The 21,404-nt window shown below is 45.3% G+C and overlaps 1 protein-coding gene across 2 annotated transcripts in view; it reads left to right on the plus strand.

Annotated features, from left to right (window-relative positions):
• The first annotated feature begins 3,371 nt into the window (after window positions 1-3,371).
• The window catches only part of RAB31 (RAB31, member RAS oncogene family), a 68,981-nt gene continuing 50,948 nt past the window's right edge, over window positions 3,372-21,404 (plus strand). The window contains exon 1 of one of the 2 annotated variants that reach the window (XM_054192131.1): window positions 3,372-3,482. In XM_054192131.1, coding sequence (XP_054048106.1) covers window positions 3,444-3,482 — 39 coding nt within the window. In that variant the 5' untranslated portion in view covers window positions 3,372-3,443. Of the gene's footprint in view, window positions 3,483-9,458; window positions 11,232-21,404 lie in introns of those variants that run through there. The other variant, XM_054192130.1, reaches the window with a different exon arrangement.

Raw genomic sequence — 21,404 nt, forward strand, 5'->3', positions numbered from 1 at the left:
CCCTGTCTTCCGTACTCCTGGTCTTGCGCCTCTAAGCAGGAGGCTGTCTTCCTTCCTCTGTTACGTGAAATCAGTGGCGTTACACTGAAAAAACTAGGGTGAGTGACAGCATAGTCCTGCTTTAACTGCCTAAGCAAAAAAAAGCCCCAACCCAACAAACCCCAAAGTGAAGGATGAATCAATCCTACCCTCCCAAGGCAACTAGTACTACCCTGAATTTCCAGACAGAGACAGGCCTGAACAAACTTTCCAATTATCACACACTCAGAAACACCTTGAGCCAGATCGCATGTTGCTGGCTTAAGCCCAGCTCCGAGGACCCAAATCTCTCACACTAAGGAGTAACTAATTTGAGATCAGTGCAATTGCACTGTTATGAAGTTAGAATAAACTAAAGGACGGTCTGGCTCCTCTGGTTTCTGGACACTGAAGCAAATGATTTCTGAGGAGAGAATGGATTACCTGAAACTCTCAAGGAAGGCTGCTGAAGAAGAGAGCTGCTCTTGGCTTTGTAATTCCCACATGCAAAATACAGTTGGGTAGAAAGAAGTGAGCTAAATCACTGCTTCAAAACCTGTAATTGTTCATTGAATAAGATGCTACAAAAAGGTAAAAAAGAAAACCTTTAGGATGCAAAGACTTGTTTTCCTTTGCTTTTAACCAGCCATTTGAAAACACTGCAACATGACCAATTCCTCAAAAATGTTTTCCTGACCACAGCGTCTTGCATGCAGACAAACACAAGGATTATACCAGTTCCTGGAAGAACAAACGTCATAAGCTTTTTTTAATACTGGAGCACATGTCTGTTTGTATTGTTGTTTTTCTCTCTTCTTATCTCCCTAATTTTGGGGAATATTTTTTCCTTTTTTTTTTTTCTTTGTTCCTAGACTCTTTGTTTAAATGAGTACAATGGGTTATTTTTTCCTCTGGTTGTTCTTTTTTTTTTTGTTTGTTTGGCTCTTTAGACTTTTTGCCTGTGTAAGTAAAATTGCCCTTCCTTAATGCTCTCTCTCCTGCTGTTTCAGCCTGAACAGCTTCCACTGGGTCATATTCATGCCACCGTTCTAAAAAATTTGCTCATTTCTAAAAGTAGCTAATTAGTTATTTGCTGTCTTCAGAAGTAAGTTTTCGAGGTCTGGGCTTTAACCTTTTTTAGTGAGGGCTCCTGTTTCACCACTGTGTATTTGAGAAGTTTCCTCAGGTAAGGAAAAAAATGGGAATCTGACTTGCTTTCCTGGGCAGATTTCTCGGGTGTTTTGTTGTATTACGGTGGTACTGAGTCAAGGCAGCAATTAGGCATGTACTTACGTGCCTTTGGAGTCAGTGGGATGTATTACTGTCTCAAAAATGGACGAGTTTAAGCAAGTGCTCTCCCAAACTGCAACTTTACTTATTGTACTGTAGTGCACGCCTGCATTGAGAGGCTTGGGAAAGCTAAGGCGCCTCGGTGAAAGCTTGCAGAGTCAATGCACATATAACAAAGTGCATTAATCTGCTCTGTGGATGCTCCCATTACATCATTGCAGCTTAATCCAAGCAAACCTATAGACAAGCCCTCAAGCTGTGTTTGTGACAGTGAACAGCTTTGAACACGGTGTACCACTTATCAATCTCCTTTTGTAATCCACAATCTAATGTAGATTAGATTAGAATCTAATGTAATCCAAGTGCTTCTTGCTGAAATTAATTCAGCTGGTATAATGTTTCACGTGTAAAATAAGCAAAAATTCCCAAACTTTGAGTATTACAAAATACAGACCAAAGAAAAGGGATAAATGACCAATAGGATACATTAAAGACAAGAAAATGTTTAAAGATCTGACAGAAGACAGAAGAATTTATGGAAAGGTGATCCTGACCCATAACACTGCCTGCGAATCTCAGCCCCTCAACAGTGGAAAAGTCTGAATCAAAGTTAGAGGAACAACATTTTACTCAGACTTAAAATTGAAAGAAAGGATGGAATGAAATGGTGTAAAACACATAAAATTCATATCTCCTGTCTATTTGTAGAATTAATTACTGGCTGAAATGTCGGGCTGCTTTAAATGAGTTGTGCTACGAGTGCAAACTGTAATTGTTCTATGTTAGTGAGTGTATTATACTTGCTTATTGAAAGACTTTTTTGTATAATGCATTCTTGTGGAAGGACAAAGAGCTGAGAGAATCCTGGCAATATTCTGTATTGCTTGTCTGAAAAACCTGCTGTGTTTTGTTTCTTTTTGCTAAATTCTGCCAAAAAAAAAAAGGAAAAGCTTAATTAAACCACAAGCATCTCTCTGATGAGCCTCTCCTTTGATATCTCTCTTTTGATAGTCTCTCTCCTGACAGGCTGTGATACTCCACTAGAAATGCTTTGTGTTTTCCTCCTTGGGGATAACAACTGCTTTGTTCCAAGCATTTCCTTGGCCTAGGATTTGGGAGCTCTGGAAGAGTGCAAACATCTTCTTCCAGCCTATCAGTGTGAGAGCAGGACCCAACGTGGAACTAATTAGTGACATAGTGAACGACACAACAGTTTATTGCCAGGAAGCTCCCAATGACGTGGCAGTAATCTCACAATGACTAATCAAGATTATCTTCATTTCCCTTCGGCAACTCTACCTGATAAATTAGTGAAAAAATGAAAATAAACCTGTAAGTAGAACGAGGTTCTGACTTAAAATAGCTGACAGATGATGTTCTGCTATTCCCGGCGTTATAGCATACAACTCTTCTCCATAAATTCTAGGACTTTGGCTACAGGGAGCAGAGAAGAGTGGTTACAACACACACACCGCTGATTTTGGTGGACTGCTCCTAACATTATGTAGTGTTTACCGTGACTTTTGGATGTGTGGGGTGCAGCCCTACTTATCAACCTGAGGTTGCCCGTTTTGATAAGAGATGGTTATTACTAGGATTGGGTAGAAACGGAGTCGCTCTTTTAGAATAGGTAGATGGACGCAGACCTCTCACAACCCAAACCCTGTCCCTAGACCAGCACACGGCGTGTGGGACCAAGCCGCTGGGCAGCCCCGGGCAGGGGGCAGTCTCCCCCCTTCCCTCCCCCCTTTATTTTTTTTTTTTTTTTTCCCGCGACAGCAAATATTTACACTATTTACACCGCCCCTCGCACAACACCGCCCGCTCCGGGGCGCAGCGTTCCCCGCGCCAAGCAGATCCCGCTTCTCCAACCGAAACACGCCCCTCCCCGCCCGCGCGCGTGTGTCCCAGCTCCGGGTCTCTCGCCGACGGGACACGGCACCCGCGACCCGGGGGCGGGCAGCGCGAGGCGGGGCCGGGGCCGCGCGCATGTGACCGGCGGCAGCGGCGGGGGCGGCCCCGGTGTGGGGGGGGTGGTTTGGGGGCGGGAGGGGGGGGGCGACTGTGCCGGGCCGCGGCGGGGCAGTGCGGAGCGGCGGCGGCCGGGGGATGCGGAGCGGTCGGGCCCCGGGCAGATGATGGCGATACGCGAGCTGAAAGTGTGTCTGCTTGGAGTGAGTAGAGGGGACCCCAGGGGGGGACGACATGGACACACACGCAACGGGCGGACACCCGCTTCCTTCTCCTTTCCCGGTGGGGGCTGAGGGAGGTGGGGTGCTCGCTAGAAAGGGGAACACTTCCAGCCCCCCACCTCCCCCCTCATCGCTCCCGGAGCGCGCCGCGTCTCCCCGGGCCGGAGAGGGGGGGGCTTTCGGGGGGGGGGGGGGGTCGGCCGCCGCGAATTCCTCCACGGCGAGACTTGGCCATCGCTCACCGGCCTGTGGGGGGAGGCTTTGGTGGGGTTTTTGTTTTGTTTTTGTCTTGTTTCTGAACTTTTTTAAAAGCGAGAAGGGCGTAGCGGGTTGCGGGGGGGGGAGAGAGGGGGAGTGAGAGGGTCTCTTTGGGGGGCGCCCCCCCCCCCCCCCAAAAGCGTTTCCTAAGCGGGGGCCGTCGCCGCCCGAGAGCCGGCTCTCCCCGGCCGCGGGAGGCGGTGGCTGCCCCCCACCCCCCCCCCCGCCCCCAACCCTTGTCCGGTGCCGGAGCCCCGAAAGGGATCCGGGAGGGTTCTGCAGCCCGCCACCCCCTCGGCGGGCTTTCGGATCTTGTCACTGGCCAGCGCTGGCTTCACCGAGCCCCTGCCGCAAACCGGGGGGAAGCGGCAGCCCCGAGACCTTCTTTGGGGTGGCTCCTTCTCCCTGTGCCCCTATGTGCTGCCGGGGCGCTTCGTTTCATTACTCGCCTGGGTTTATTCAGAGCTTCCTTCGCTCGGCCCCTTACAGGAATGCCCTTTCTGCCACTGCTTTTCCTTCTTTTGCCTTTTTTTGTTTTTTTTTTTTTTTTTTTTCTTTTTTGGCGACCCCGTGTGCGCGCCGTGTGTTCACATCTGGAGCAGCAATGTGCTTAGCTCTGCACTTCGGCTGCGCCTGGCCCCGTCCCCCCCTCTCCCCCCCCCCCCGCTGCCCGGCAAAAGGCGCTCACCGAGTTGGTACAAACACCGCGGGGAGGACAGGGCCACCTCTTCTGACAGTCACTGACAGAGCATGGCTACTTAATTAAAAAAACAAAAACAAACAAACAAAATAACAAAAAACCCCCAAACGTCTCAAATTATCATAGAATCCTAGACTTGCCTAGGTTGGAAAGGACCTTTCAGATCATCTAGTCCAACTCTGACAAAAACCGTCACTAAACCATATCTCTAAGCACTATATCTACCCGCCTTTTAAATACCTCCAGGGATGGTGCCTCAGCCACTTCCCTGGGCAGCCTGTTCCAATGCTTAATAACCCTTTCAGTGGAAAAATTTTTCCTAATATCCAGTCTAAACCTCCCCCGTTGTGACTTTAGGCCATTTCCTCTTGTCCTGTCGCCTGTGACTTGGGAGAAGAGATCATCTGCCTCCTCTCTACAATGTCCTTTCAGGTAGTTGTAGAGAGCGATAAGGTCTCCCCTCAGCCTCCTTTTCTCCAGGCTAAACAACCCCAGCTCCTTCAGCTGCTCCTCATAAAACTTGTTCTCCAGACCCCCTCACCAGCTTCGTTGCCCTTCGGCTGCCTTTAGGTCCCGATCTCCATAAACATTCAGAAAAGCACGAACGAAGGCATTTCAGAGTTAATTCTCTTTCATGCAGTACAAGTGAGTTGACAGTTTAAAAAAACCAAACAAATGCAGGCACCCCAGTTCTCTTTGATTTATGTTGACACGTACCCCAGCAGGAGTGTGTCCCTTGCCCTGGAGTAAGTACCAGGACAGGGTGCCAGGGCACTAGAGAGTTTAACCCGAACTATTTTGCAGTTGACCATTCCTCCTTTCTCAGTAAAAATTCCTGCCTTCAACTTTTAAAACAGTACAGAGACAAAATAAATGTGGTTTATACAGACCTGAGGAGTCTGTGGTAGAATATGTGGCTATGTCTTTATTTTTCTTCCGCAGTAGAAAATCCTGTAATTTTATAGAGATGAAGTGTCTTGTGGAATGACATTCCTCTCGCCCATTATTTATTGCTGTTTTGTAACATAAAAATGTGCTGGAGGTTTTGGAAGACAATTGTTTACTTCTTTTAAAACAGGAAAAGAAATCTATAAAGCAGCTCTGTGCTACTAGGAGTATGCAATTACTATGTAGATTCATTAAAATGATAGGGTGGCAGTGGGAACGCTTAGGAAGATCTAAGTGTCTGTAGTTATAGTAGTTAGTGAGATGTTCCTTCCTGAGTTTTAATAGGGTGTAATCCTAGAAAACAATCTACTACTGATTGTAGGCATCTCATTTACCATGGAGGTTGATGCTCTGTTTTCCCAAAAGCAAGGACTCCTTCATATGACACACCCCCTCGGGAAGCTCAGACAGACTTCCAGAACAGAGAGATTCTGTACCTGTCTGTGTGAACAAGTGCAAGCATCGGTTTTGATAACCCAAAAATATATTTTCAGGTCTACCAAAAGGAATCTCAACAGTTTTCAATAGGTCCTGGAGGGTGAATTGGTATTCTATCTAGTAGGTCCCCTGGTAATTGAGTCTGGCATGTCCAAGTCCCAGGACGAGTTCCTATCTTTGTTAGAAATTAGGGATTAAATTGGTTTGTAAACCTGCATCCCTGTCCACTTCTGAACAAGGCCCTGGATTGCACCTCTAAATCAGACAGGAGGATCGCTGATGGTCTGCAGCCCTCAGCTGTGCAAAGGGTCTGGGCTCAGGCTCTTTCTGCCAGCTCAGAATTTGCCAGCGAGGGAAAAAATTGCAGCTGGTGCAATGTTTTCAGAGCCAGCTTCTCCGCAAGCTCTGAAGCCCTACTTGTCTGTGAAGGGTCTAGATGGGAGGGTGAGGAGAGAGGGGAAGAGGAAAACCAGAGCTGTGCTCCACGCTGCCAGCCCCTGTAAGCTAACTCGGAACCCCAGGGCCAGCGTTTGCGCAGGAGTCGTTGCAGTGGAGATGGGGAGTCAGTTATCAGCGCTCAGATGTGTCCCCTGCATTGCCTGGGTCACGCTATAGCACAGGAGGGAACCTGGCCTTTAATTTTCAACGTAAATGTATCGTAACTGCGATTGGGGTATCCGCGTTTCACTTCCTCCTCCTCCAGAGCAGCCTGGGGTTTTTAAAACTCTCTCTGGGTGTGATGGGAGATTTGGAGCAGCCTGGAGTCGTGCACAGCACAGGGATGGTCGTGGGGTTTGTAGGAGTTGAAGGAGACACCAGCAAGAGAACGACAGAGAGGAAGTTTGGGGCAGCTCAAGGCTAGGTGTGAGTCAGTTTGGAAGGCAGGCTTTGCAGAGCTTTGTTGTTTGTGAATTTGGGAGGGCAATGCTCTTTAAGGAGAGACGGTTCCGGCTCTCTGTGGGCTGTCAGGAGCAGGATGCCTGCCTAATTGTGCAGCGCCTCGCAGCCTTAGCTGTAAGAGCTATGGAGCTGCAATTTTAATAGCTCTCTTGAGCATGTTGCCATGCAAGTGGCCTCAAGCCTGCTCCTAAACTACTTCACCTGGGAAATTACCACTGCTGGGCAGCGAGGTATCTGCACGTGGAAGATGCTTGAGCATCTGCTCCAAGTCCTGTCTTGTCACCCCAAACTCTTCTCGGTCTCTTGGGCTGGTCTGTTCATCGTTCTCAGCAGCTGTCCCTGTGTTAGAGGTACCACCTGCTTCTGGGGCTGAGCAGGTTTTAGCTGCAGCTCAGTTTATGTGGCGAAATGAACTGCAGCTCCCATTTGGCTTGCACGATGTTTCTGTCCTGAGTGGTCACCCTCTTGAGTGGGTGAAGGAGGGAGGGACGGAGAGGGGCTGGTGTGTTCCTGAGCCGTGCTCCAGTGCTGAAACATGGCCGGGCGTGCGGCTGGGAAGATCTGCCAGGTTTCCTAATCTGTCTGTGGGTGCTGAGTGCCATGTGCCTTGGCTCCCAACATTTTCTTGATGCAGGCTGGAGGAGCGATTTACAGCTCTCTGCCAAGTCCTGACATAATTGTTTGTGGCAACCAGAGGAGATTGCCAGGTCGAGGACTAAGGCAAAGTTTCTCGTCTTTGTCACTTCCTGAGGAAACTTTGACAACCCTTCAGAGAGACTTTGGGAGGTGGCTTGCTAACTACCATCTAAAGTGATCTCCATTACTCCTTTCCTTTTGTTTTTGTTTATTACATTTTTATGTTGTGAGTGTTCATCATAGGACCAAAGGATTTAGGATTGGAAGAGACTTGGAGGTCATCCCTTGGCCCTAGAGCTCCTCTTATAACTTACCTGACATATGTTTGTCTCGCCTGTTCCTAAAAAAACCTCACGATGAAGGTTTATCTCCTCCCCAGGGTTATGTCCCAGAGCTTAACTGCCCCTACTGTACAAAGTTCTTTCCCCAGACATAATGCCTACACCTTCCTTGCTAGAGACTTCGCTTCTTCACCCTCCTGTTTGTGTTTCCATTTTCTTGCTCGTAAGAAGTCATTTGCTGGCATGCGTTCTGCTGGCGTGTAGTCTGAAAATACTGTCTGAAGTTGTTAAGCCTGCATTTGTAAAATGGAGTGACATTTCCTCTGTGGAGGAGAAGGAGGTTTCCTCAGGAGTTTCACCACAGCTGGATCCCAATTGTTAGGTACGGGTAACAGTTTATTACCTTAAAAGATGTTGTGCGCCTCCATGTGCAGTGTCTGCATGTGCAGGCGGTGGAAATGAGCTCAGAATTGTTTGATATTTAAAGTAATTGGGAATATGATAGTAGTTTTCTTCAGGAGAAAAATACCTCTGGTTTTCCTGTCTTCATGCTATGATAATGTAAAGGTCTGGATTCTGTGCGGATGGAGAACAAATTCCTGTAGCAGAGTGTATGTGTGTGTCAGACCTTTCAATGCGAAGCTGAAGTACCCGCTCTTCTTCTTTATGTAGCTATTATACTGAACACGTATGACTGAGAATCTTTTCGTTTGTGTTGGTGTTTATAAAAGACAACAATTTTATTTCTCCTTTGACTCTTAATATGCTTGTCATTATTAATGCTCTTAGTGCTTAGATGTCCCAACCCAAATAGGAGCACTGCTGTTAAAACCAAAAACGCATCCCCGGGATGGGTTGTAGCAGTTAAGGACCTTATTTCTCATAGGATATGTGCAAGGGGGTCTACAGGTTAAGATGAGCATCCTGCTGAAGACAGTAACGCTACACAGCTGCAGTGCCGTACCCTGAAACAGAACAAGAGGGACCAAAGTAGCGCAGATGACAAAGGTGGTTGTGAAAAGAAGAAAATTGTACCGATGAAGTAAATGTATGCCTTCTAAAGTTTTGTCCAAAAAATATCTTTCTGAGAGAAGTGATTTCTGATGAGCGATTTTTAAACTATTATTGTTTTTTATTTTTCCATGTTAGTGGTTCATCATCATCTACGTATTCATTCATGGTTTATTATGTAAACAAGTATCTCTATCATGAGAGTAATTTTTGAATCATGACTTTGCATGGCTCTTTGTCTTGTAGAGTCACTGGTGTGAAATGTCCATTGTTGCAGCCTTTCCATCAAAGGAGCCATCATCTGTGTCTCTCTCCTAGCCGCTTATTTCTTCGCGTTGAAGTGAAACATCAAATCATGTGTAAAACTGGACAATGATTTTAAGTCCACAGGGAACTGAAAAGCAGACAGCCAGACACACGGTTAGCATGACTACATATGCCTCATTTCCTTGGGAAATGGTATTCTCTGTGTTCTTCCTCGGTGAAGAATACTCTAAAGCTTGCACTTACGTGTGCATATTTCCATACTCCATTGCCCTGCTTTGCTTTTCAAAAGAACAGCCTGCGAGGATACTGAAAAAGACAGGGACTGCGGTCATTTTGGTTTTGGGGGGAAAAATATAGCATAAAACTCCAGTTACATAGCAAGCGAGAAATGCCTTCTCTTGTGTCAGTAAGTAAGTATGTTCAGAAACCTAATTTACTCTTTTCCTATTGATTTATAAAATGTTTAAATGTCTAAATCAGGTTTTTTGCAACGCAGACATTAAATACGTAGGTAAACAATTTATTAGAATTTAACAGAATTCAGGATTTCATGTGTACTGCTTTCCTGATGCATCTACAAAACTTTATCAGTTACTCATATATTCCAAAAATTTTGGGTGGGATTGCTGAGAAAAGTGAGTAGACTGGGTTATGACCTGAACATCCTTCTAGGAAAAGATGAGCGCGGAGGCCGCATTCTGCTTTCGTTTCCAGCAGCACAACTAAGCCGGCTTTCTGAAGCAGGAGAAGGCAGGACTTGAAGCAGGTTTTACTTTCAGTAGCTGCAAAGCCTCTGAAGGGGAAGCTCGTTATTACTCATCAGCTGGGCAGCAAAAGAATACCCCAGTGGCTGGTGCCAGTTGCTGGGAGGATTGCACGGGATTGACTCCCGATCCACCGATAACCAGCTCTCAGCTCCCATCTGCTGCTTATCACTCGCCTGTTGAACGAGACCCTGCTGCGGCTGTCATCCAAAAATCATGTGCAGGCTGTAGCTTTACTGTCTCTCAAATTGTATTTATTTCTTTTGTTTTATAGTATTACCACTATAAAACTATGTTGGGTTTGTTTTTTTTTTCTAGGGTTCCCCACCCCATTGCTTCAGTCCCTTTTTTGATTTCTTAGATTTGGCTGAAAAATGGTGGAACTTCTTGTTTTACAGTAATTCTGAGGAAAAAAGTAAATTCTTTCTTTCTACGAAAATAAAGAAGTTGAAGCGGTAATAAACTCTTTTTTTTTTTTTTTTTTTTAAACACAGATTAATGCAGCTTTAGCCCTACTCAGTGAAGCAGTACTGAGGCAGACTGTGTGAATCAACCAGAAACTCTGGATGTGAGGAATGTGTTGGGGGGCCAAGAAAAACCCTCTCATTCTCATCAGGCGATTCCTTTTAACCGGCTTAAGTCAAGCCGTATTCAAAGGCCGTTTTTAATTTACATTTAAAGTATGTTTTCTGAGACTCTGGTTGATGGTACGACTTGTTTCAAGGGTGATAATTTGCCTTATTGATAAGGTGTGTTGCAGCTGGAGCACAGTTTAAGAAAGAGGCAAAAGAGGCATTAGCTGAGCTGCTCATGGGCAAAGGCCTTGGGACCTGCAGGGCTTTTGCATATGATAATGTTTACAAATTACAGTGCTGGTAAATTTTTGCTAGTGTTGGGTTGTGTCTGAGCTGGGTGTGTGGGTGGTGCGGACTCTGCAAGTGCACAGGCCGGATAGACTTACTATTTATAAAATTTCTTAAGCACCAGGCACCAGGCCTTGCTGAGAGAAGCCTTTACAGGGAGGCTGGAGCCACAGCTCTGCTCCTGTTGCTTTCAAATGGTCAGTTTTTCTTTTTGTCTCCCTTCTGCACCTTCTTCCAACTGACATTTGCCCTACAGGCACTGTTGATGTGATGATATCTATTTCATGGTTGCGTCCCCTGTTCAGATGAGATCGGGGCTGGTGCCATCTTTTTCCTTTCCCACACCTTGGTTTTGAGGGGTGCGTTGAAAGGGAACAGAGCTGGCTTTGGCAGGTTTGCTAAAGTTGACCCCAGCTTCCCCACATTTCAGGTGCTGCCTCAGAAAAGGAGCAGTTGAGCGCAGGGCAGCTCGTGTCTTCTCAGCTTCAGTGGCTCAGGTGCTCAGTTCCCAACCTCCGTTGATGGAAGGCTGTGGTTTGGAGTTGCGGGTTGACCTCCTCGCCATCATCTCCACCTCCACCTGGAGATTTGGGGCTTCCTCTGCTCATGTTTTCCTCAAGCTGCCTCTGGGGCCAGTTGAATGCCCAACGCATGGATACCCAGAGGTACCCGGAGTTACTCTCCAAAAGGGTTGGGCAAGGTGGTGGGAAACTGGGAGGGTTCATTCGCTCTGGTCTACTGGATCCCAACATCGAAGGGAACAAATGCGTTTGCCCTGGCTAAATTAGGTAGCGTGCCTCTTGGGCGTTTCAGTCTCTCTCAGGGTTGGTCTCGTTCTTTTTTGGAGCTTATCCTGGGAGCACCAAGGAGCTTGTTTTTAGTGCAATGGTCGTTTGCTGTTTCCAGAGCTGGCAGCGCATGTCAGGTCAGTAAGTATCTATTCCTCGGTTATTGATAGTATCTGGAGGATACTATCAATAAGTATCTGCTCCTTGGTTTTCTTGCCCATGCCATGGATGCTGGCACACAGGCTAGTAGCCGAGGGCTTCCTACTCTGGGTCGTGGCTTCAGCTGCTCCCCACCAGCTCTGCAGCCCTGTTGGCGAGCCAGACCCACAGCAGCCCTCCCGGGCATGGCCGAAGCTCTTGGTTGTGGGTCGCTCTGGCATCCCTGGAGCCTTCTGCAGGGGGGATACGAGGACACGGGTGGGAACAGCTTGTCCTTGGGCAGTCCAGGCAGTGTCCCTGCCTGATGGGGGAGGAGGAAGAGGAGTGCTTGCTGCTTCCTAACTCTCCTGGAGAGCCTTCACTGCTCTGCTTCTTGTCAGGGCTTGTCATGCCCACCACTAACTCGTGTTTGCAGCTGATGGGCAGCTCGTGTAACTATAGCTCTGCAGCCCCTCACCAGAAGGTGTGTGAGAACTGCCATGGGGATGTGTGCTCCTGAACTAAATGAGAATAAAAGATGTTATTATTCTCATGGAGTTGTGTGTCTTTTTTTTTTTTTTTTCTCTCTACCTACTTCGTACAGACCCGCATAAGGGTCAAAGTGAATGGCAATTTCTTAAATTCCATCTCAACTCAACTTGTAGTACGCCAGGAAAGGCAGACATTTCAGTTTCCTTCTGAAACATCTTATACACCCTTCCTGCGAACGCTTGCAGTTTTGAACACCACCGCAAGAAGACAAATCCAAGCTTTAGAAAGCCGCCAGCGGAGGTGGATGGGAGGCCAGCTCGGAGCACAGCCTTGTGTAAGCAAATGCCAGTGGTTTGATTTACAGTCTCCAGCCTCGCAGGGCCGCTCGTGAAAGCTGAACAACAGGCCGTGGAACAAATGCTTTTTATTTTCACCCAGCTATTTTTAAACATAAATGCTACTTAGTGCGTGTTTTTTATATTTCTTGGAGGAGAGGGTAGAGCAGTTACGGCCTTGCACTTTTTGTTTTGGACGGAGTATGTTCTTATTTGGGCAACATGTGGAAGTACATGTGCATGAAATCCAGCTACTAAATACTTTGTGTCCCCGAGTTATTGTTTCCTCCTTTGTCAGCAGAGTGACAGGATGCTGCAGACGTCATTGGGTGTCCCGGTTGGACCCGTCAGCCTCTGCTGGGCACAACTGCAGGGGACTATAAAAAAAACCAAAAACTGTAAGGGCAATCTTTTAAAATGATTAAAATTTCTCTTGCGGAAATTCACCTACGGTTAGGGACTCTTTGAGGCAGATTTGCCTTTGCTCTAAAGCCTGTCTACAGAACCAAAGTGAGTTAAAGAGGTTCCTAATGTGGGTTTAATTTTGAAAAATTAATTTTTTTGGCCCATTTAATCCTGCAGCAAAAAAAAAACCTTAATAAGTGTTGATAGGATGTAATGGTTCATTAGCAAAGCTGTGCTTCTCACCCATGGGATGTGTCTGAAGCCATTTGCATGTCCTCCCATGCTCACTGGTGACCGGTGAGATACAGTGGGCATTGGAGTAGCTTTAACCTTCTCTATCCGATGCTTGTAAATAATAGCTGGGACCTTGTCTCCAGGGTTGCTGTTGCGTGTGTTCTCCAGGTGTGCCTATTTCTGGCTTGTGAGGCTGATGCTGGGAATTCAGCGACAGAGGAGGAATCCTTAGGTATTTGGTCAACATCCGGTGTGTGCCAACGCAGAGAAGCTGTAGTAGGGATCACAGGGCTTCCCAAAGACTGATGTGAAAAGCATCCCCGGGAGGACTCCCCGGAACGTGGTGTAGAGTCACACCAAGGCTCAGTTTGGCTCTTGAGACTTTAACTAGTTTTTAATTACTTGATTTAAGGGGGAGAAAGTACATTATCGCTATGGTTAGTAGTTTATGAGTTAGAAGCATATTACAACTGAAAAATTTGAGGTGTTTGTCCATACGCAGTCTCACAATTTTAATCTCCAGCAACTTCTGCCGTCTGTGGAAGGAAATATTGTGTTTGCTTAAGACAGCGTTTGTTACTTTAAAAAAACCACCTCTGACTGACATACACCATTACCAGTCTGTAAGGTTACACTTCCACTTTGTGGCTGTATAAATCCGGTGGTTGGTTAATTCCTGGAGGAATTTGGGAAATGAGAAAGAACAGATTCCCTTTATTGGGTAGGAAGCTCATTATCTCCCTCTTCCCCCCCCCCCCTTTTTTTTTTCCTTAGTGTACTAAATGTAAGTGTATCTATTTTAAGAGTCATAAAATCAACACTTGCAATATATCTTGTTAAAGCTGATATGAACAGGAAGCTTCCAGACGTATTTAGGCCAGAAGGCCTTCACGGTGCATAATCCATGCTGACTTCAACCTTTGCAATACTATGCAGACAATCTTACTTCTAGGATATTCAGTTCTTGAGTGTGCTACGGACAAGGTTTTCTCTTACGTTATCCCTTAAGTCAGCATTTGTCTCTTTTTTTTTTTTTTGGATGATATTGCTCTTGTGGAAAAATCAAGGAAAGTTGGACTTTTTGTCCTAGTGTGCTTGAATGTCAATGAAGGAATTAAACGTTATCCCCCCCCATTTAATGTCTTCAACTGTTAGGACTCCAGCAGCAGAGTACAGTTTGTGTGAATAGCCTTCAGTGTCAATTATTTTGTCCTTTGATATTCCCCCTCTCCCCATCCTCCCTGGATGTTTTCTTTATTTTTTTTTCTTGCAGGATGTGCTTGAAAAGAATAAACCCATGATGCCTAGGCGTTTGACAGATAGTTGGAGCATGTTTTATGTGACAAAAATGACAGCTGTATAAAACCAGATAAAATAAATACTGATTTGAGATTATGTTGCCGAAGCCCTAATTTGGGTAGTGTCTTTAAGCACGTGTTTAATTCTAAGCATTGGGGTAATCCCTCTTGAGCAGTGTTTAGGGGTACAGCCTTTGCTGAACGGGGTCAGTTGAGTCCCAAGCTTAAAGCTCAGTGTATACTTTAATACACAGCTGAACGCAGTGCTGTGCGGAGGACAAAGATAAAAAGTTTATGTAAATTAAGTATTTGAGATAACACAGCTCTTGAGTGACTCCTGTCATTTAACATTGAACGCAGGTAAAGTAGCTCAGTTCTACCTCAGCTTGGTTTTCAGCATCTGGTAGTCTCCTTGGAGATGGTGCTTTATTTGACCAGGTAATTAAGTGGGTCCACAGTTCCATGGCTAGGTTTGCCTCCTCCTTTAGGCTGGTGTGGAGAAAGAGAGAGAGTGAATGAACCTTTGGCAGCTGTAGAATAAGTCCACATTAAAAAAGTTTGTCTGAAGGAGAGTGGCAGCCCTACAGCCCCAAACATTTTTCAGAAATAGTTTAAGCGATGAGCAGTAGAAAAAGGGGTGTAAAAGTCAGCGTAGAGGAGATTTGGAGGAACAAAGTGATAAAGAAAGAGACTAACGGAGGAGGAAGTGGAGGACTGAAACTGAGAGAAAACATGAGAGGAGCGTTGTGGGGGACCGGTGGGAGGGAACGAAGAACATGGGGGGGGTGCAGGAGCGAGGGAAAGAGAAGCAGAGAATAAGGGAACAGAAAACCACACAGAGGAAAACAGCGAAGGGAGTGATACATACAAAATAACAAGGTGGGGTGAAAAAATGCCGGTCGCCTCTCCCTTGGTTTTAGCCTTCAGTTTCCTTTTTTTTTTTTTTCTTTTTCTCCTTTTAAAACTGTAACTTTGTCTTAGTTAGCATTGTTTCATTTCTGTTTCAAAACACTTTTGTCCCACTGAACCTGCAGAATTGTTGTTTACATTGCATTAAATTAAGCTGTATCTTTTGACCAGTCAAGAACACACTGTTGCAGATCTGGTAACTGAAAGGGAAGGTCTGGTAGGGTCTTGTGAGCTGCTTCAGACATTGTCCAAAATCCCCATGCCTGTTGTTCTGCCGTGCCTGGGGTCTGCAGGAGCTTTGGGCTCAGTCCCACACGGTCCCAACACTCAGGCTGTGACACAGAAAATGTGTTTAACACCCCAACAGCCTTTCCTGGGAGGGACTCCTAAGGTCTACCCTTTGCGTGGCTCAGGTTCTTCCTGCTTTGGAGGGAAAGATCAAACCTGCTTTTCTCTAACCCAGCTATTCTTGTCCCTTGAGGAGATGTCCTTAAATGTACTGAACCTTCATGGGTCAGCATTGCCATTTGAAATGCTCCCAGCGTGTTTTCAATTGAGATTTGCAAAGTCTGTATGCTTTTGACCATTTCTGGATCTCTGTTTCTGAGTGAAGATGAGAAAAATTGGCCAGGTGCGTCAAAACTTTCTTCTGAGAGTCAGTTATAAGTTCGATACTTATTTCCTAGTTGTTTTTGTGATGGAAGGTGCCTTGACAATAACAGCAATAAAATCCGTTCCTGCTCATTTAAAGGGCTTTTCCCTAAAAAGTTGGATTCCCTGGCACTAGCAGTACCAGCTGTAGGAGCTGCTGAGTTTGATTCCTGCTAAAATCAATGGGAGGTGAAAACATGCAAGAAGTCAACTGCTTAAGGGTTGTGTCCTTGCGCTGATAATGTCTTCCCTTTACGAGCCTGTTTGGTGCAGATAGCTTTACTCTCAGTAGGTTCACAGCAGCGCACAGTAAATCCACAGATAAAAAACTCAGCCCTGGGTTTTATTATACTGTGCTTGCTGTCAACTCTTCTGTTTACTTTCATGGGTGACAGAGGGGAAAGCACCAGGTGGGTCCTTAGATGACGCTGTTTAAAATAAGTGGTGATGTTTACTGTATTAGGGAGAACTTCAGATCCAGGCAATAAGTGAAATGAGCATGAGATCACTGTTATTCTAAGTTAATTAAACATGATAGTTTGGTGAAAAATTTTCTAAAACAGAATCAGGTTTGTGCAAGCCTCTGATTGTCCGTTCCCAGTCGTGCACATCAATCCAGGAAATGGAACCCCCCAGTTTCAAGGATTTTAGACCTCTCCTTGATACCATTTAATATCCACGTAGATAACGTACATCTACATGTTATCTACATTTAACTGTAGATAACAAATAATGGCAAATTCCAGTAAATCTCCCCATGATGCCCCAGGGGAGGGCACGGGCTGTAATGTGTCTGGAAGGGTAATGAAGGCAGGTTTCCGAATCATAGAATCATTTACGTTGGAAAAGACCCTTGGGATCATCGAGTCCAACCATCAACCCCACTTTACAAAGTTCTCCCCTATACCATATCCCCTAACACTACACCTAAACGAGTCTTAAACACGTTCAGGGATGGTGACTCCACCACCTCCCTGGGCAGCCTATTCCAGTGTCTGACCACTCTTTCTGTGAAGAATTTTTTCCTAATGTCCAGTCTAAACCTACCCTGTTGCAGCTTGAAAGGCTGGGGTAAAGGCCTGAGTAAAGAAGATGCTGTTAGCAGCTGGCCGACCTTTAGGCTGCTGATAAAGGGAGACTGTCTCAGACCTTCAATGGTCATCAGAGGCTGCTGGTTTTACATGTTTGTTGTATCAGCTAAAAAGGAACTGATAAGCAGAGGGAGAGCTTTTGGCGGTGAAACCACTAACGAAATCCTTAGCCCCTGTCCCACCCGTGTGGCATTTCCTGAACCGCTCAAGGTTGCTGGTGTCTGGCTGCCTTTGGCCAGCAGAGAGGCAAGGAAAAGTTGTTTGCCTCTGCTTGTAGGTAGGTGACATACCCTGTACTATAAGTCCTATAATTCGGAGGAAAGATCTGGGGCCGTGAGGCTGGTGCCCATTTGTTAAGGGAAATGTCTTCATATAGCTGCCCCCTGGAGCTCTACCTCCTTCCTCTCTGTCGCCTGTTGCTGCAAGAGAGAAGGCATCAGGCTTTCTTTTTTCTCCAAGACTGAAGTTTTCAACTGGTGTTTCAGTTGGCACTTATAATTTACGTGGTTTTTTTCTTCCTCTTTGCTATGAAATGTGGTAATAAGTTGCAGGTTGAGGTAATTACAGATTGGAAGGGGAAAATCTGAACATTGAATTGAGTTGCTTACTGAGCTTGGATGGGCAAATTTGAAGGTAATTCAGCCCTTTTACAAATTTTCCAGGCAACCGCTGGACAATTTTTCTATTACTGAAATAGTAAACTGAACACCAAGAGCCATTTCCTCAAATGCTGTACCTAGTTAATGTGCATATAGTTGGTTGCGTAAGAGCCACTGCCTTCATTTAATGAAAGAAAATTACTTTCTTGGGATCTGTAGGCAATCTGTGATATGAAACTATAATGTTTGGATTGGGATTATCAATTCTAGACTGGGTGGAAGATTTTGAATATCTTCTATGTGGGGACAGGTATATAAAATCTCCCCCCCACCATTTAGTAAGTGACACTAACAAGCCTGTATTCTGAAATTATGGCCTCTGGTGATGGGATTTGACAATGGAAGAGACAGGGTGTTGGAGTATGAATAGAAATTTGTCAAACAGCAATTCAGGTCAAAGATGATCTCCTCGTCATACCACTATTTTGAAAGTTTCAGCTGCCACAAATATATGTGGGGAAGGTTCACTTAGGAAAAGAATTTGCTTTGGAAAGAATAACACGGAATTGCTTATCCCATTTTTTGCTGCCAAACTGTACTCAAAAACAACATTTGTCAGGATGCTGTTGCCTAATGTGTTTACTGAACTATGAAAGCCTCAGGTTATTTATGTATTTAGTCTGAAAATTGAATTTAGTTTTTCTGATCATTGCATTGCACAATGATGATGAATGATATTTAACCAGATTGTTATGCTGGTGTGTGCGCATATGGCCTATAGAGATAACAGCCCCTGCAATCAATGCTCATTATCATTGACAATGTGAGGTACAGTGACTTGTAAATTACTTCCTTAGCACTTATCCCTTACTTAATCTTTAAAGTTGAGGGCTGATTATCAGGATTCCTAAGCAGATACTACTCACACAGATTTTTACTGTGTTTTAAATAGGAATTTATCTGTGTTGTGTGAAGAGCGTTACCTCAAATGGATTTTTGTGACTGCATGTATGTTTTGAGATGGTGGGTAGGAAAAGGATGAAGGATGGCAGTATGCAGATGTTAGAAGGTCTCCCAAGTTTGTCCAGAAAATAAAGTCTGACCATTTAAGTTGCCAAAATCAGATATTGCTCTCAGTAAAATTGCATAGGCATTAAAGCAGGGCTTGCAACTTTTCTTTGTTTTACTTCAGCTTTATTTAGCTCCTCCCTCTTGAGGTTTCACATGCTGGAGAGATCTGCTAAGTTTGCTCTTGGTTCCTACTTCGTTGGGTGGGGGATGAGTGGTGACCACTACCCATCTGTGGCACCACAGTAGGTATTTTCCCATGGTAAATTGGGGCTCTCCTTTCTCCTCCTTAACTGAAAAATGAAGTGATTCTTAAATATCTGTGGTAGTGCTCAGCTGGGAAATCAGCAATCCAGTAATAGGGAGAGGTCATTAAGGTGAACTGGGGTGGTGGAAGTGAAAAGATGGGAGAGCATACCATGGAGTGTGAGATAATACGCTTTTTTATCATTTACTGGGCATTTGGCAGGGTAGGTTTACTTGCTGATCTGTGTTATGCCTCTGTCAAGAGGGTCCTATGGTTCAGTGATCAGTAGAGAGCAAATACTGACATGATTCTTGTTGGGGTGGTAGTGACTTTATATAAAGTCGCACAGCTATAGATCTCCTAAAAATGAACAACAACAAAAAAGGCCCTCTGAGGCATACAACATTGTTGATACTTTGCAGGCTTGGGTGTTTTTTTTCCTTTCATGGTACATTAATTTATGTGTGGGATACAGGCATCCCTTTGCAGCTGCCTTTGCTACTTGCACACTGCCCGTTGTCACGCAGGGCTCCCAAGGCAATAACAGTAGTGGGAGATGCCCGTGTTTCCAAGGGAGGGTGCTCAGGCGTTCTTCTTTCCATCTCTGTCTGTCCCAGCTGTCTAGTTCTTGTAACTCCATCATGCAGTCCTCTTTCCCTCCTTACCCAGGCTCTTGGTTCCCAAGTCACTTGAGCAATTTAGCCAGTGTTCCTTTCTCCTTTCCTCCCATCCCAGTATGGCCAAGTTGACCATTTCCTTCTCCCTTAGTGCCAGAAGTCACCAGGTGGTGCTATTTCCCAATGAAATGCCCTCCTTTGCATTGCAGTGCAGCCCTTGGAGAAGGATTTTGCAGTGTTGGGTTTTGTGATGGAGCTTTCTTTGGTGGGCAGCGGTGCCAGGTGGCGAGGAGTCTTGCTCCTCACCATGCCTTCAGTCTTGAATTGTTTTTTTTGAAGCGAAGTTGTTTCCTCTGACTTAATTGGCCAGTGCCTTATCGATATTGAGGTCCTGAAAAGGTTGGGCTGCTTCTACACAGCTTGTGACCCACACTGTTGCACTCAAAAGCTGCTTTACCATAGTGTAAAGCATGAGCAAGTCTTGCTAAGGATATCTTCAGGCTTTCCACTGTTGGGTCCCCCCCCCGCATCCAGCGGGAAGGTTTTTTGCTCGTTTGTTGGCGTGTGCTGCTACTCCAAAGAAGATTTGTGTGTGGGTGTGACTGCTCACTTGAAAAGTGCTCCTCTGGTTTCTCCTTTCCTCCTCTCATCTTATTAGTCAGCTACCACCTTATTTGCAGCTGCTTTTTATAGAGATCATGCTCTTACTTGAAACTGTAGAGGCTGTTCAAAACAAGGAGTTCAGCATCTTAAGCAAATCGCTGATGCCCCCAAAAGCCACAATTTGAGATGAAGGAATGCAAATAAACACCAAGTTCCCATCTTCCTTTTCACCAAGCTAAGCAATTCTTCCTCCACAACGGTCTATACCACACGCTGTCAAGGGCAGAAGAAATTGATTGATTGAGATTCTGCTCTTTGATTTCAATTTAAAATCCTCCATTTCTCTCTGCAGTTCAGCCGAGAGATAACTTGTGTGAAGTGGGGAAGGAAATGTGTAGGAAAAGACACAGAGAATTAGCTGGAATTTTGATGTTGGGAAGTGGTTTCCAAATAATGTTAATAATGATTGAAGGCTGTTATCTTTGCTGTCCACAGTCACGGTAGCCTGGCAGTGTGGTTTGCTTGCACTTTGTACAGTGAGATGCAGTGATTAAGCATGTATATTTGAATAAGAGTGTGGGTTTGGGTATTTTTTTTGGCCTAAGATGATGAGCTTTAAAAATTACTAAATTGGGCATTCTGGGGCTAGGTTGGCTGCAGTGTTAATTTGTTATTCTTTTTTAATATATTCTGCAGTGTTGCTGTTCTTGAGCCATGTTGCAGTTCTCTGAGGAACTGAGGTAGTTGGAGCACTGACCCACAGGCCATGTTTTCTACATCAGTCGCATTTCTGTTTTGCCTTATGATTTTATTTATTTTTATTCTATTTGAGTTATTTTAAAGAATAGCTTTGAAGGAAGCTTCTTTGTTCTCCTGTTCCCTCTGCAGCCCCCTGTCTCATACATAAAGATTGCTTTATAATTCCCCTGCCAACTTTACACACAAAAAACGGTCAGTAGGTTGCGGAAGAGCAGCACAGTTTGTAAGCACTGGGTGAGTAAATGTACAGCAGCCACGTGGGCCACTCTGTGACTTGTTGGGTAGTATATAGTTTAACTGGCTGCTAATCCTGCCACCCACTGCTAATGTAGTGTAAAACAAGGATTTGTTCCTTACTGCTGATTTAATGCCATGTCTGTCACTGGACTATGTACGAAGGAAAGATCTCTTTCTGAGTGGGTCATCTTTCCAGCACCGTCTTGCCTTCTTTCATGGTGATAATGTTCCTTCTCTCAAGTCCCCACATTTGGAGAAACCTTTCCACACTTGGAGTCAAACCTTCAGCCGAAGTTAGTGGAGCGCCTACTAGCTGACGGGTGAGAGACAGCACTTTGGGCAAATCCTTTTGAAAACCAAGTGTTTG

This window comes from Rissa tridactyla, chromosome 2 (assembly GCF_028500815.1).
Source record: "Rissa tridactyla isolate bRisTri1 chromosome 2, bRisTri1.patW.cur.20221130, whole genome shotgun sequence".
Taxonomy (NCBI): domain Eukaryota; kingdom Metazoa; phylum Chordata; class Aves; order Charadriiformes; family Laridae; genus Rissa; species Rissa tridactyla.